Source organism: Macrobrachium nipponense, chromosome 14 (assembly GCF_015104395.2).
Source record: "Macrobrachium nipponense isolate FS-2020 chromosome 14, ASM1510439v2, whole genome shotgun sequence".
Classification (NCBI taxonomy): Eukaryota; Metazoa; Arthropoda; class Malacostraca; order Decapoda; family Palaemonidae; genus Macrobrachium; species Macrobrachium nipponense.
This window is the reverse complement of record NC_087207.1, coordinates 33,884,896-33,900,762: the sequence shown is the minus strand read 5'-3', so window position 1 is coordinate 33,900,762 and position 15,867 is coordinate 33,884,896. Positions and strand designations below refer to the sequence as shown.

Sequence of the window (15,867 nt, the reverse complement as noted above, 5' to 3'; positions counted from 1 at the left end):
TAAGCTGCAGTTGTAGCTAAACCGGGGGCTGCCTGTACTAATTTTAAATTATTTAGCATTACTTCTCATGTGATAAAAGGTTGAAGTTGAAATTTTTAATGAATTAATAAAAACTAAATAATTTAAACCCTTAACAACATGAAGACTTAATTATCAGAAAGTAAAATCTTTCAGATATGAATAAAAGCGTTATTCCATACTAGTTATATTACAAATTAAAAAGAATTAAAAACCATCACAGTACCTGTGCAATTCATTGGGCTTTTAACACAATTCTTATAATCATTGGTTCAAGATTAAAAAACTAATAAAGCAAAACATGGGAGAACAAACTGTCACATTATTCTTTATAAAAAAATCAACAACACTTACTGCTTGGACACTTCTCCGACTGCCGGCCAAGACCTGTCACATCTCCTGATATGGCTGTAGTCACACCTTCTGAAGTAGTTCTGCTGTTGAGCTCCAAGGGATTACACACTTTGACACAAGAAAAGTTACTGTACTTGGCCAAAATGAGACTTTGTTTCATAGGAATATTGCCAACAGGCTTGCCCTTTATAAAAGGGCACTGAGGAAAATGCTTCGAGTGCTCTCCCCTTGGGGTATCTGTTTCTTCCCAGGCACCAATGATTCCTCTGCAAAAAATGCAAGCGCAGTGGTCATGTCTACGAAGATAGTAAAACCCGTCTTCAGCTAACTTTGATGGGGACAAAAAGGTAACTGGCCAATCCACAAAAGTGTCAGCCCGAGCTTTTTCATATCGCAGGCTATCTGCAACTGATAAAAATGACTTCCATCGAGGTATTTTCTGAGAAAGTACTAGCTTAATAAAGGGACAGGCCGGGTTTTTTTCTTTGTGAAAGGACAAAACATCAAATCCTGGGTGTATGTCACTAGCTTTAAGTTCCACATTACAAGCATAACACTTCACTATCTTTTCCCTTTGGCTAAGATAGAAACCAGCTCTGGCAAGATGAGCATTATTTAAGGAAGCCACAAAACTCTGGTCTCCAAAAGTATTCAGACGATGTTGCTCCTCTTCCAGAAGCTGAATGTCACTATTGGCATCTCCCATTGCTATATGAAGAGTACCTTTGCTTGATCAATCACAAATGTTAATATTTTTGCATTTCAATCTTCACTACACATTCCAAGCATCTTGAACATGAACTCTCCAATTTAAGAGAAAAACACTTCTGCCTGGGTTTCACTTATCTTTTGCTTTAAATGTTAGCTTCTTTCTGTGCTGGCTGTTAATTGTCCTTAGTCATCAATCCTGTTCAAAAGAGAGAAAAACAAGTATTCCTTAGTTACAACAATGTTTTTAAGAATATTATATACCAATGTAAAACAAAAATATTACTTATCACTCCTTTGTTTTAGTTATATACCTAATTTACAAAGTCTTTCACTGAAATTCATTTTCATTTAAAAAAGGAGAAAAAAAAATCAAAGTAAATTTTAAAGGCATGAAAAATAATCAACTACTTCTGCTCACTTCAATAAATGTAGTACGTATTTACTTACACCTTTTAATGTGAACTAATTTTTGACATTCAACCAAAGGAACACTATACTACAGCTAAGAGTACATGCAAAGTCTTAAAGTGACCATAAAAGCAATGCAGCTCAGGGTTGAAAGGCCACTGCAATATCAGTACAAGTACCATCCAAACCAAAACTGTGGGCAGCCTCCTCTACAAGATATATCTGTCTATCAAAAAGTAACTAAAGTCAAAGTTCCAAACCAGTACAAACATTGATGGTTCCTAAATAATTGTTACGTTTATTCTAGGCTTGGCTAGGACATGTGACCTGGGCTAGAGGAGGTAGATGGTGTTTGTAATTAGTATATGCAGAGGTGTGCATTTGTGGTGATTCCATCACAAAAATTTGGTAAGAATGAGTTGTCTTTCCTCAAAGTGCTTTATAGAGGTGCATGATAGTGAAACCCTGACTTGGGAAGGACACAATGTCTCAAGTTAAACTGGCTTAGGCAGAGGGGAGCAAGGGAAGTTGGGTAACTATACTGGTGGAGGATGAACAATATACTGGAGGGGAATGTTTGGAAATATTAATCTTTGGTATCCTTTGACATAACAATTAGGTTTTCCCTGAAGTTTCTATTTAATCTAGAACTGTTTTTCCATTCATTTCAAGATAGTGCACTGAGTTCTAGTTAGGTTGCATCCCCATTGCAATTGATGATACAAATAAGGGGTAGCCAAGACTGTATCACATGTCAGTACACAAACTTGCACCTGCCAAACATATGTCAGCAGATGTATGATTTAGTTTTCATTTGTTTCTGTAGTATGTCCCAACAGTACACATTCTTCACCTCAGTCATATTGTTTAGGATAATGAAACCAGTTTACATCCTACAGTTTAGGGAACCACACCAGGAAAGTGGGGTTTTTGGATGAGGTGTAAGTTTGTTTCTGTATGTTACTCTAATTTGACCCAACTGCTTTAAGAATGCCAATGGGGGTGGGGGAGGTTGAAATGAAACAAATGTAAAACATAGGCCACAGGCCAAGAGAAATTGAGAATAAATGGTTTTACAGGTGTAATAAGAGGAAAACCTTGCAGTTACACTATGAAACAATTTTTAAATAAGTGAAAAATAAGATAGAAGAAATCCTAGATATGAATGGAGGAGGAATCCTAAATTATGAATGAAGGCATAGTAAAATGAATGAAAGGGGTTGCAGCTAGCAGCCAAAGGTACCCTGCAAGGAACCTTCAAGTACTAGCTACAGTGCACTGTATGAGCTGCACTGACGGCACTACCCCTACAGAGGATGAAGGAAGGGGTGGTTGAAAGCCCAGAAATTTGTCAGTTGTTAAACTTATGGATTACAGCCTTGTCACAATTTCACCCTTTGTCCCCCTAAAAACCTCACTTTTCCAACATGGTCCCTCAAATGGCACACATATATATATAAAAAAAAACCTACATTTTTTGTTTTTGCATCAGAATTCCACTCACTGCCTTGACTCCTTACTCTGCATTACCTCTGAGCCATATATTTTCAGCTGCCTCTCTTCTCTTGTGTTTAAGCATGTTTAGTACCCACTGTGGTAGAACTAAGAAAGAGCTCTGCATCGGATATCACTTCGGAAATATGATATTGTAATGATACAATTAAGTTTGTTCATACTTACCTGGCAGATATATATATATATATAGCTGTATTTTCCGAATCCGACAGAAATTTAAACACTTACGACACGCAGTGGGAGTCAGGTGGTTAGTACCCATTCCGCCGCTGGGAGGCGGGTATCAGGAATCATTCCTATTTTCTATTCATAATTTTTATTCCACTGTCTCCCTGAGGGGAGGTGGGTGGGTACTTGATTATATATATTCTGCCCCAGGTAAGTATGAACAAACTTAAATTGTATCATTACAATATCATTTTGTTCATGAAACTTACCTGTCAGATATATATATAGCTGAATCCCACCTTTGGTGGTGGGAGTAGACAGAATAGAAGATTTTAGGAAACATATATATGCAGATAATTGATATCTTGATTCCCTTACCGGTTAGCATAGCTGACTTCGTGGTTACTGCCGCGTAAGTCTGCTTGTGCTACTAGAGTTGCCAGCGAGGTAGAGACCTATATAGCTGGTGCACTCCAGATGATCTGTCAACAGGGGCAAGACCACGACGTGACTAGACCATATTGACCATACATGAGGGCTAAGAAGTAAAAGAAATATATATATAAAAATATATATCACCACCTGACCCACCTAGCCCATGTAAGGTGTGTAACTAAGGCTTAAGAGTTAAGAAGTCACCGTTGTCGGCGACTCAACTACTAAATTAAGAGCTCTTCCTAACCATTTTCTACAGGATAGGATGAATGGTACTTCTTGCCCCCAAGATTGTGCTGCAGACACGTATGGCCCTAGCGAGCAGCAGATCTCATATGCCATCTTCACATCTCGCAGGGAGTGTGAATTGAACACAGAGTTGCTTCGCTAAAACATGTACTCAGGATGTTGCTGAGTGCCATGCTCTGTTGAAATGCTTCCGAGGCCGCGCCCTCACCTCGTGAGCATTCAAATCAAAAGATTTCAAATCTTTGTGCAAACACAAAGAAGGAGCTTTTTTTTGAAAGACCTCCTTAACAATAAAGCCAGGGTGTTCTTCGATATGGGCAAGTCTGGTCTTTTCGGAACACTGCAGATTGTCCGTACGACTTCGACTTTCTTGAGTTTTTTATGTAGATAAAACTTGAGAGACCTGACAGGGCACAGGACTCTCTCTGGCTCCTGCCCACTAACTTGTGCCATCCTTGCTTCCAAGCTCCTGGCCCAAGGACAAAACGGGTTTCCATTCTTAGGCCATAACGAAAAGCTTAGAGAGCACACCGCCTTTGTTCTCTAAAGCCAAAACTTGTGACGATGGCTTAAAATCTCACTAACCCTCTTTGTCGTATCTCTAGGGTGGTTAGAAAAAATGCCCCTTCCTGATCACATGCAAGAAGTTAACAGGTAGGAGATGTTCGAATGCTTTGACATCAAGAACTTCAGACTATGTCTAAGTTCCATATTGAAAGCTTCGATCTGGAAATGCACAGTCAGTTCGTCTGTACTAACGTCAGGTGACCAACCAGTTGACCAGTCAGACGAATCAAGGACAGCAAGGCTGTACCCTGAAGACCATAATGCACTATTCTTCGCTGAAGGATGAGGTGTCTGGACTGCCTGGGCGATTCAAGCTAAGCAAACCTTGGGGGTGTATCAACGCAACCCAACGTCGTTAGCGAATCAACTCCTGAGCCACTCCTGACTCGAGCTTCTGGTGCCAGGAGAAAGGAGCGAGGAGCAAAAAGGCGATTCAGTCCCGAAGGACGAATGCCTGACAGTCCAACCTGGTCTCATGTTAAACGATCATCGGGGGTGTATAAAACGCAACCGACTTCGTCAACAAGAAACTCAGGGCTACTATATGTCTCCTGATCTCGCACGAGTGTCTGACTCCGAGAAAACAGGTGAGACAAAAAGTAGATGGTGAGCGAGTTTCGAGATTTCACAGAACTCAAAGATCGTGAAGGGCTTGTTGTTTGACAGAAGCAAATCTCTGAGCCCCAAAGGCCGTCAACAACATATTTGCGTATTCTTTAATAGTTGTGACTGCCAGCTTATCTCATTCTTCAAACGGAAAGGGAAGACTGCAATCTTATGCTGTCAAAATCTCGATAGTCTGAACGTAGTCAGACTCAGAGCGGAGAGGTTATAGGTACCTTTCGTGTTAAAGGAGACCGACTCTCCTCGGAAAAGGTCCTTGGAAGGACGTTGACCTCTGCTTGGAACTCTTAGGATTCTTGAAGGCCAACATGGGGCGATTAGCGTCATTGTCGCTCCCTGTGATGATATAAATCATCTTATTACATTTCCTAAGCGATTGAAAAAGGGGAAAAAAGACTAAACATCCATCCCCGTTCAATATCATATGGATGGGCGTTTAATGTTAACCGCCCCCCCGCTCCCCGGATCTCGAGAATAAGGGAGCAGAGAAGAAGAAGCCTCTTCGTCCTCAACCTAGCGAAGAGATGAATGAAAGGGCGTCCCTAAAGTCTCCACAACTCTCAACATACTTCTAAAGAAAGATTCCACTCGGAAGTCAGTAGTTGCTCCTTGCTTCGATCGAGACGATTCGTACGGACTTTTGCAATCCTGTAACGAACCTCTAGAGGATCGTTCCATTCTACGCCTGTTGTTATAATAGGCTCTTTCTCGTAACCCGAACCGGACCGACCGAGAGATACTTCCTAAGATATGAGAGAGCTGTGGAAGATCAGAGTTGATATGGACCATGGTTCCAAAACGTCTTCGTTTTTCGAGGACTGGAGGGATTAAACGACTGAATTGCTTTTCCACTTCTTTCAGATTATGATCCAGGACATCTGAAACCCTCTCCAGATGTCCGGCACCTTTTTTTCCTATCACCTCAAGAGATACTTAACGCACCGAGAGATGTTCAGAATCATTCCTAGATCTTTAATAAAATTTCAGTTTCCCGGTAGGAAAAAACTGTAGAGGTCTGAATTGCAGTCTATTCAGGGAAACAAACTTCTTTAGGAAGGAAATGGTCCCCAGCAAGCTCATCCATTCCCTCACACAGTATGTTTACTTCCCTAATAAGGCTGCGCTTTGCCTAAGCAAGAGAGCATATAATAGTGCAATGTTGTGGTAGACTCGTAGTCCTATACCGTGCGGTAACGAGCACCGAAAGGAGTAAGATATCTCTGTAGGACATATTAAGGCCAAACGAATGCAATGTTTATTCATTCATGTAAGAAATCCCCTCAATCTTAGGCTAAAGTCCGTGATTGTAGGGCAGAGATACAGTTAGTCAGTCAATCCCGCAGGAGAGAGAGAGACGTAACTGCCAGCACAGAGATACGGTTAGTCAGTCAATCCCGCAGAGGAGAGAGACGTAACCTACCGCGCATGACAGCGAACGGGCTGGTACTGGCTCGTTTGGACTGGAGTCTGGAGGAGAGGACAGTGACAGCAGCAGCTTACGATCGTCCGTCATCGTCGTCTCTTAACTTTATGCCTGGGTTGCCAGCTACCCTATTCTATGAAGAAAAAGGTCCGTTATTTTTAGCATAAAGAGACTCTCAAGCTGGTATATTTAAGCGAAACAGAAAACGCTAAATATATAGATGCGTTTGTGTCGTCAGAACACTACCATACAACGGTAAAAGATAAATCGGAAACTCCTGGAAGGCTGCAGGGAGTAACGATTAAATGTCCTTAAAATGGACCATAGACCTCTCGGGTTCCATCGAAAGAGGTAACTACAGCAAGCGTATATGACTTGAACCAACCAGAAATAAAATAACGCAAGGCAAAATATGAAATTATATCACAATAAAGTTTGTTCATACTTACATGGCAGACATATATATAGCTGAATTCGGAAATACAGCTACATACATATCTGACAGGCAAGTTTCATGAACAAAACTTAGGAGAATCGAAGCAGTCAGCTCAAGCTTCTTATGTTATTGGACATAAGGGTACATTGACGTAGTCTACAAGTCTATTTCTTGTACGAGTCTGCGAATGATGAATGAGAGCTCTTCCGAATCTTGTCAATAAGAGCTTATTCGCTTACGCAATATCAAGTTAATGAGATGTTTGTCAATGAGAACTAACCCATTTACGGGACAAAGAGATATTTTGTCAATGAGGGGATACCCACTTACTTGACAAAACGATAGTATATTGTCAATGGGGGAAAGTCACTGAATTGACAAAACGTAATCCAGGAAGTCGAGCATTTTATTTTCCGATTCCCGTCTCAAACGAGGAAGGGGCAAGAATCCTGTTAAGAGACTGGGCTTACGTCAGGTAAAGAACGCACGATGTTTCAATTCGGCAGCGTAGTCCCGACTAGGAACTAACAAATCTATCATCTGAAAAGCCCTTTCAGATGGGCTAAAAAAGCTGGCAAAATTATCCTGGGAAGAGGAAGAAACTCTCCAACCAGCTTCCTCTCCCGTATCACAACTAATGCCTGCTAAAGCTTAAAATTTATTGGCAGTATGGCAAAGGAAGTCCTGTCTTGCGCTTTCCTGAAGAGCGTACTTTTGATGAGTGCCTTTGCAAGAATCCTACTGAACTTTGCAGAGAGTCCTGACGTGCAGGACATCGAGCCTTTATAACCGTAACTGCCTTAATCGCAAAAAGTCCAAGTTCTGGACTTGCGGTAGTGGCAACTTAAATTTATTGGCAGAAAGGCAAAGCTTGCGGTAGAGCAAACGAGAACTTCCCTTGAGCTTTCCTTAACTCCATCCACCTATGCGAAAAGCAATATTAATTGACAGAGACCTCTTGAATTCACGAAACCCGATGTCTTGCTGGGTTTCGAAGAAGAAGTTGTCTGTTCACTTTAAGCTTCCTCCGAAGCACTGCCTACTTCACATTCTTTGCAGGTGAGGTAGAAGGTATCATCGAAGGTAGAGGTAAAAATTCTTTAAGCCCAAATCTGAAACAAGAGCTTGAAGAGTTCAACAGAAACGTTCAGCCAGGCGACACACCTGGCGTGCGCTGGTGCACGCTCGGCGTCCACTGGAGCGCGCTCGGCGTCCACTGGAGCGCGCTCGGCGTCCACTGGCGCGCACGCTCGGCGTCCACTGGCGCGCGCTTGGCGTGCACCCGCGCGCCCCTGGCTTGGGCGTCCGCTCTCAAAAGCTTACTGCTACTATGACTTCTTTTACGTATTCTCGGTGGAAAGACGGACACGAGTTCAGGCGACGTTCGCCTTCTTACTTCTCACTGAAACGCATAACGAGAGAGAGAGAGAGAGGACGTGAAGCGTCCTCTTCATAAAGCTTCTATTTAGAGGGCGTGAGTCCATCCGAAAGCTCCAACCCCTGCGCGGGGAGGACGCTTCGGAGGACGAGAAGCAATCCTTCAGGATTCGTGCCACGTGCACGCCACTTAGGCAGTCTGGGGTTTATTTTCATCAGAAAAAAAAAAACTGCCGAAGGCACGCCAGATCGGTGGGGGTTCCTCGTAACCCTCCTTCGGCTTTCGACATGCTCTGCTCCCTGGTTCTGGGTGGGAGTCAAGCAGAGGTCCCGGCCTAGAGGCGAAACGAGGCCGATCTGACGCACCCTCCACTACACAAGGGGTATCACTGCACTTCTGCATTTCACTTTTACTCTCTAAAGCAAGCACTTTCGATTCTAAGTTACGAATCGAAAGAGTATCAGAGCAAGGGCAATTTCACTACAGACACTGCTTAGGGCCCGAAGGCAACACTGCAGGTTAGGAGTAACAATTACAGAAGTAGCACTTCACAGCAATGAAGGAGAGCGAGCACCTCTCGTAGACATATACATAGCCCGTAGGCCATACTACAGGGTTATGCAAAATAAAGTCTACAGGAAGGTTAGCAGGTTCACTACCCTGACTTTTGTTACTGATTAATTGCGTACATATGTCTTCCTTACGGAATTAGACATGTTTAACTGATTTAATTGCGTACATACGAATCATACGTCTTCTTTACGGAATAGACAAAGTCTCACACTCCTTACATGACAAATCTCAACAAAGAAGCAAGACCCATACCCCTCGTACATACCAAGTGCGAATCTACCGAAGCTTTCGGTAGCCACACCCTATCTTTGCAGACAACCCCGTCTGAAAACTAGCCTAACTAGATTCAGATATTTTATGCAAAAATGAATCAAATTCAAATAAATTTAAGATAGCGTATGCCTAGCCACAAATCCAAGTAAATCAATCAAAAGACAATTAGGATACTTAGCGGCAATGAAGTTTCCAAAATCCTAAGACGGAGGTACTGAAAACAGGTGTTTTCAGCACCGGCGACAGAAAAATTATGAATAGAAAATAGGAATGATTCCTGATACCCGCCTCCCAGCGGCGGGAATGGGTACTAACCACCTGACTCCCACTGCGTGTGTCGTAAGTGTTTAAATTTCTGTCGGATTCGGAAAAATACAGCTATATAATATATATATATCTGACAGGTAAGTTTCATGAACAAATTATTCTTTTCTATAGAAAAAACATTTTTGGGTACTTATTAAGAATTTATTGTTACTGTTTGTCAGTCAACTGTAATTAACCACTCAAGTTGTATGCTGGCCATCCTGGGATACCTGTGCATGCACATTTTTATAGAAGAGCTTTTGGTAAAAAGTGGAGTCTCCTTCACTGGAGGGGCAGAGCCCGGGGTAAGTGACACGGCCTGTTAGGTTAGGGTACGCTAGGCTAGTATGGTTCCTTTTACAATAGGTTCTTAAACAGACAGCTCCCTAATGACTATAGTAAAATAACGAATGGCTGGCCTCTACCATGGTGCAATCACCTGCCCGGAAAAGTACTTTAACACATCCTGCAACCGACCTCTACTTTCCTCTCGAAGTAAGTTTTTTCTCCCAAGTCACAAATTAAGGCCACAATTTCTGATTTTTGAGAAGGTGGTCATATATGGTAGAGGTGGCCACCAGATGGCCATTCGGTATTTTGCCATAGCACACGTGCAGAACCACTCCATAACAAGAACATGGCGGTCTGGTTCTCCTGACACCTTCCCCCATGCAAAACCAAAGGGTTCCCAACCATATTGGGTCGATCTGAGGTTAACCAACCTACATCAGCAACACAAATCAATTTGGTAATTCTGAATTTGGTATTTCTATATAAGCATTCCGCGGCGAGCTAGACTATGGCAATTGACATTTTCCTATGTTATTTTACTTGCAGTACAAGATTTGAAAGTAATATTTATTCAGACGACTGTAACTAAACAGTAATTTACCTTTGAAGACTACACGTCGGTACCAACAGGTGCGATGTACCAGCGTATAGAGTTCAAGGGTAAATAAAAGTTTAGTTACAGTGGAATGAAAAAAATATTTACTTGAACTCTTGTAAAGCAAGTAAAATAACAGGAAAATGTCAACTGCCAAAGTCTAGATCACCGCAGAATAGTTATCTACTAGATCTACCATACCCTAAATTTATACATACTACATTCCTATATTATTGTTAAAATATGGAGGAGTTATGGAGTTCCATTTGACAACGTCTGAGAGAGAGAGAGAGAGAGAGAGAGAGAGAGGGTGTGTATTGGCTGTATGGATAGTTAACAACTGTATTGGCTGTTGGTGAGTTCTGCTGGGTTGTCTGCTGGTAGAGATCAAAGTTCTGTGTTTTTAGTGTTTTTTTCAGTCAGTCTTTGGTGAGAGCCTGTGATAGTAGTAGTGTTGGAGGTAGTCTATTGAAGGCATTGGAAGTTGATTGAGTTTTGTGTTTTATTTGGTGTTGTTAAGTTAGTGTTTTTGCTTAGAGTTGTTGTCCTGTGCTTTTGTGATATTTTTTGTGTAGTTGTGCAGTGGTCTTTTGTTGTTATATGTGAGGTAGTGTTCCTCGGTTGGTTGTTGTGTTGTTAGGCGGTGGTTATGTTGTTGAGTTGTTGTTGTGTTCCTTGATTGTTGTGTTGTAGTCCTTGGTGTTGTTGTGTGGGTTGTGGTGTCTTGGTTGTTGTTGTTTTTGTTGTTGTTGTTGGTGTTGTTGTTGTTGGTGGTGTCCCAGTGACCTTAACCAGCGGACAGCACAAGATAGCCCGGAGTAACTGGATTGATTGGTAATTACATGTATTTTGAGTTTTTTCTTTTATGTTTTGTGTAGTTGTAGGTCAATTGTCCTGCTTGTATTCTGTAGTGTTAAGAGGAAAGTGTGATAGAGGGTGGGTTTGGCAGCTGGAGTGATTAGGTTAATGTGGAGAGGATTTTGCCCGCTTTTTTTTCTAGCTTGTGATCCTGCCACAAAAACATTTAATTATATGATTGCCTATCTATACGCAGAGGTCCTCTTGCCAAGACATTATTAGACGAAACGTGTGGGCAAACTTTAGCCATAGGCTATGGGGGAAACACCAGCGACTACCAACCCTTATCACGGTGGACAGGTCTTATTCACTCAATATTTAAATGGTGAAACAAGAATACAATTACAACTCCAAGCATACCATTCAAAAGATTGAAGTTTTGTCAACATAATGTGATATATGAAAGCCCCATACGAACTAAAAAATTTTCAAGGCAATTTTGAAATCCAATATGGCGGCTACCGTGTGGATGTACAGGTTCTGATCAGTGACGACAACCATCTTTCCCAGCCTTCCCAGCACTCATTTGAACAATGTTAGCGTATATATGTAACGTATATTGATCTTACTCAAGATTGCAGTTGTAATCAGCACAATAAAACATTTTGTTGCCTATATTAGCGAAAGTATGAAACTTTTTATTCCCGGGGTCATGGTTTGAGCTGAATTCATTTTTAGCTTGTAATCGGTGGTTTTTATCCTTACTGCCATCACAACTGAAACTCCACAGTGCTTATTTGATTGGTGGTGGAGGGGGGGGGAGAGGGTAGGTGGAGCTATTTAAGCGTGTTAGTATCCATTTCTGGATAATGGAGTTTTTGTCTCTTGGTACAAGGACAAGTGTCATTATTCTTTACGATTAGTGATTCACGATACCCTTATAAATTACGGCATTGGGTGTAATGCACTATAGCAAAATCTTGTTCTAATAAGAGTGTTCGTTACAGAAATAGGTATTGCCCAAAAACGTGCTTGCACTGTCACTGAAACCCATAGTAGGTATGCTGCTCAGTTGTCAATCAAGTTTTTGGTAATAAAGTATTTTTTCCTTTTTACAAGCGTAGCTATTGAATAAATTTGTATTTTTTCTCAATCAAAACATAGGCCCCTCAACGCTAACTTTCCTCTTTTAACGACTTTCTGGTCATTGCAAATTCGGCCCCATAATTTCTTATGGTGCGAAAAAAAGAGGCCCATGGACCGAAAACGATTGCGTCACACTACGGCGATAATCCGGCAGTAAAACATCTTCATATATCCAAAAAGTAAATAATAAAGATATATATGCGCATTAAGATTATAACAATTACATGAATAGCTAATAATCTGCATGAATAACTGGTAAACTGTTCTGCAAGAAAGTTGAGTAAAGCAATAATTTACAATACGTACGAAAGCCAAGATATCGTGACGTCATAATACAGGACTTAAACGAACGTTCTAATTTCAAAAAATAATTACTTAAATTTGAGTCAGAATTGAGTTACTTTTTCAATAAAGAATATTTTCAAATTAATCATCATAAATATGTAAAATATTGATGTTTTACTATTTATTTAAAAAATTATCCAAGTGCACGCTTAGTCGTCGTCTTCTACCAAAACAGTTGTTTACTAACAAACAAGTCGGTTAGGGACCGTGTTCCGACTGTTGTGATGAAAGTGCCCCAGCGTCTGTGGGTGCAAGTGGTGTGCAGATTTATCACAGGAAATGGGAAGTTTATTGACACAAGCGACTCCGTAAACATCGAGATGGCGTCAATCTTCTAAATATTTCGAGTTGTAAGTAAAAAATGTTGAACGAACCGTTTTGGTGAGATTTGGACTGCCTTGTACCACCATTTCACTACCCTCTGTTTAAATCTTAAAATTTGGCCTGGGTTCTTAATTTCTAACTTTGGAGAAAATACTTAGGTACTTCGAAAGGAGAGTAGAGGTCTTTAGCTCCGTTTCTCACCAAAAACAAGTCGTGACTGATGCCCATCTCCGATGTCAGGACGCGTTATAATGTACTTTTTTTTGGGTTGTACACGTTGATCGTACATGGGCCACCCCTGTACCCTACGGTTTTTTACCCTAACATAAGATACTAAAAGCACAACCTAGGTATACCATAGGTTACTCTTATAAGTTTGTCAGTTTACAGATGAACGCAAAACCTTACCCTATATAACGGCAGCAACAGGAGTTGTCATTTAAATGGCAATGACTAGGCTACTACCTAGCTCTTGTTGACACCGAATATGGTCCTATCCAAAGTAGGCCTAAGACTGAACTAAGCAAGCTCATGAATTATAGCCTATAAAAGCCTTCGAGTGTAAACTGAGTTACTAATAACAAACTCCTCACTCTTTGAGATCTACAGCGTATTAACTTAACGCGACCTAGTCATTAGGCCTTAAAGATGCTACTGAAAATTTACCTTGGAAATTCCAGGGTCTGGGCGTCACGAACAACCATGAAGTGCGGATAAAGTGACGACATTCACAAAATATCTAATGTTCGGATTGTTCCGCCTTTTGACACCGACTTCGTTTCGAACTATCTAAGATTCTCTGAGAGTAAGACAAGTATATATAGCAAGCTCTAGGTGCTTTATATCAGGATTGCTAATCTCTTTTTGTTTATACGTAAGACATAATTCAACTGTAAACGTTATGTATGTATATATTTAATTCTAGAGAGCGTGAGAACGAACGTTTGGGGGAAGGCCACAACCATCAAAATAATCCCAGAATATAAACAAAAGCGTCTGTTTCAATGAAGCTTTCTTATGACGTCATGGAAGGACATTTAAATAGCTCCGATTTAAATATCCAGAAAACCAATGATAAGCAAGAAGGATAGATAAGGAGTATTCCTTGAAGTGATGCAAACGTATTACATGCCATATGTGTTTGTTCTAATATCTGAATGCGGAAAATCGGGAGCAAAATGCACGCCTGGCTTCTGAAAATACCAGGCGATAAAAAATCATTCTAGTTCATGAGCAAAAAGCAGCGGGTATCAGCTATCAGTGAATTGAGAGTCATCTAAGCTTTAATCTTACTCGCAAGCATATTAGCTACCATATAATTTAGTAGGTGAGCCATAGACGCAATTTGAGATAGGAATCGGTGTGAAGATTGTTTCGCCCCTCCTAAAGACACATGGATTAGGTTTGTACGAAAACATTTTTTTTTTTATCTCCACAAGACTTAGTCCTTTCCAAACATTTTCACAATATTACATACTTACATACTGTGAGGTCGGAAAGAGAGAGAACTGGGTAATAATTGATTTATTGTTGTTGGAGAGTAAGCTGGCCTTACGCCAGCACGCGTTCTTGCTCATAGAGCAGGCCGTAGAAACATTTATTATCTGAGTACGACTACGAGGTATACATAGCAGTGAGCGGACGGAAACGAGTGCCCGACCCCGTCTCTCGCTACCCACACGGACAGAGGAGAATTTGTTTCTTGGCAGTTAATCAAATAACAATAGCGAAAGACATAATGGACATACATTGATGAATTATATAACTGAGAAAAAGCCAGGAAATTCTACATACAAATATATACATGTGGTTCTTGCTGCTTTGCTAGATGAGATACTTAATCGTGATTAACGGGAAAGGTCTTTACAAGTAACCCCCACCCCCCCCACAAGACTACTTCTTCCCAGGTTTAACTCATTTTTATATGGGGTCGCCGTTTTGAATGAGTCATCTGATCGATTTCTGTCCTGTGAATCGTTCTCGTCAATACCTTTGTGAGGTGTGGACAAAGAGGCAGGTAGTAGTGTACTGACTTTATTACATGTTGTTGTTTTTGATTAAGCTGACCTTGTGTCAGCACGGGCTCTTGCTCACAGAGCAGATTACATGTTGTTGTTTAAGATTAAGCTGGCCTTGTGCCAGCACGGGCTCTTGCTCGTAGAGCAGCCCGTAAAAGATTACAGGTAAGGGAAAATTCAAATATACAGCATGCGGGCGGAAATGTGGTTACCGACCCGCGAGAGAATAAAAGTGGGTCGGCGAGACCCGATTTGTGTTTCTTGAGAGACATGTAATACAAAATACAAAAGTACATAAGATATGATTTCACAAGATATATACAATGGCGGAAAGCCCGCTGAACGCTCTCGCAGAGGGAAGTAAGAACAACGCGAATGTTGAACTACATACAGAGAAAATTGTGAATCAGCGTTGTCCTTACACCTTTCTATAACAAATCTTCCCCTACACGATCACGCCATCTCTTTCTTGGTCTTCCCTTCTTCCTTCTGACCGCACTTCCATTTCCATCGTATGTCTTCCAAAATGACGTTCCTTTCTTCGCAACAGGTGTTCATACCATTGAAGCCTTCCCTTCTGTATCTTTGATATTTCAACTACCCCTCCCCCCAACACAATTGTTAATAATTAATAATGAATAATTGGAAGATTTGGGCAATGTTAATCGCAATACTTTGTTGGTATCAGGAGCCATCCCCGAGTTCTTGATGTCTGTGGTTGTGGCTTGTGGGGTAGTTTCAACTGTTGAGTCCTCTGGTGGGCTTGCCGTTCGAGAGGCGTCCTTCGTCCGTCCCCTAGGACGACCTTGACCTCGTTTTGTGATGTCAATTTCTTCGTTCGAGGTCTTGTTTTGTGGAGGAATTCTTGGACGTCTGCCGGTTGCCTCCCGGGTTTCGTTATCCACCGGGAGG

General features: G+C 41.3%; 1 protein-coding gene across 3 annotated transcripts in view; it reads right to left on the bottom strand.

Annotated features, from left to right (window-relative positions):
- LOC135226451 (baculoviral IAP repeat-containing protein 7-B-like) overlaps positions 1 to 13,903 on the bottom strand; it is a 130,823-nt gene extending 116,920 nt beyond the window's left edge. For 2 of the 3 annotated variants that reach the window (XR_010317228.1, XM_064266042.1), the window contains exons 1-2: positions 13,604 to 13,903; positions 373 to 1,279 (exon numbers count right to left, since the gene is read on the bottom strand). Coding sequence is in view for 2 of the 3 variants with exons in the window: in XM_064266042.1 (XP_064122112.1) it covers positions 373 to 1,078 (706 nt within the window). In the remaining variant the exon portion in view is untranslated. Of the gene's footprint in view, positions 1 to 372; positions 1,280 to 13,345; positions 13,580 to 13,603 lie in introns of those variants that run through there. The other variant, XM_064266044.1, reaches the window with a different exon arrangement.
- Between the last annotated feature and the right edge of the window lie 1,964 nt (positions 13,904 to 15,867).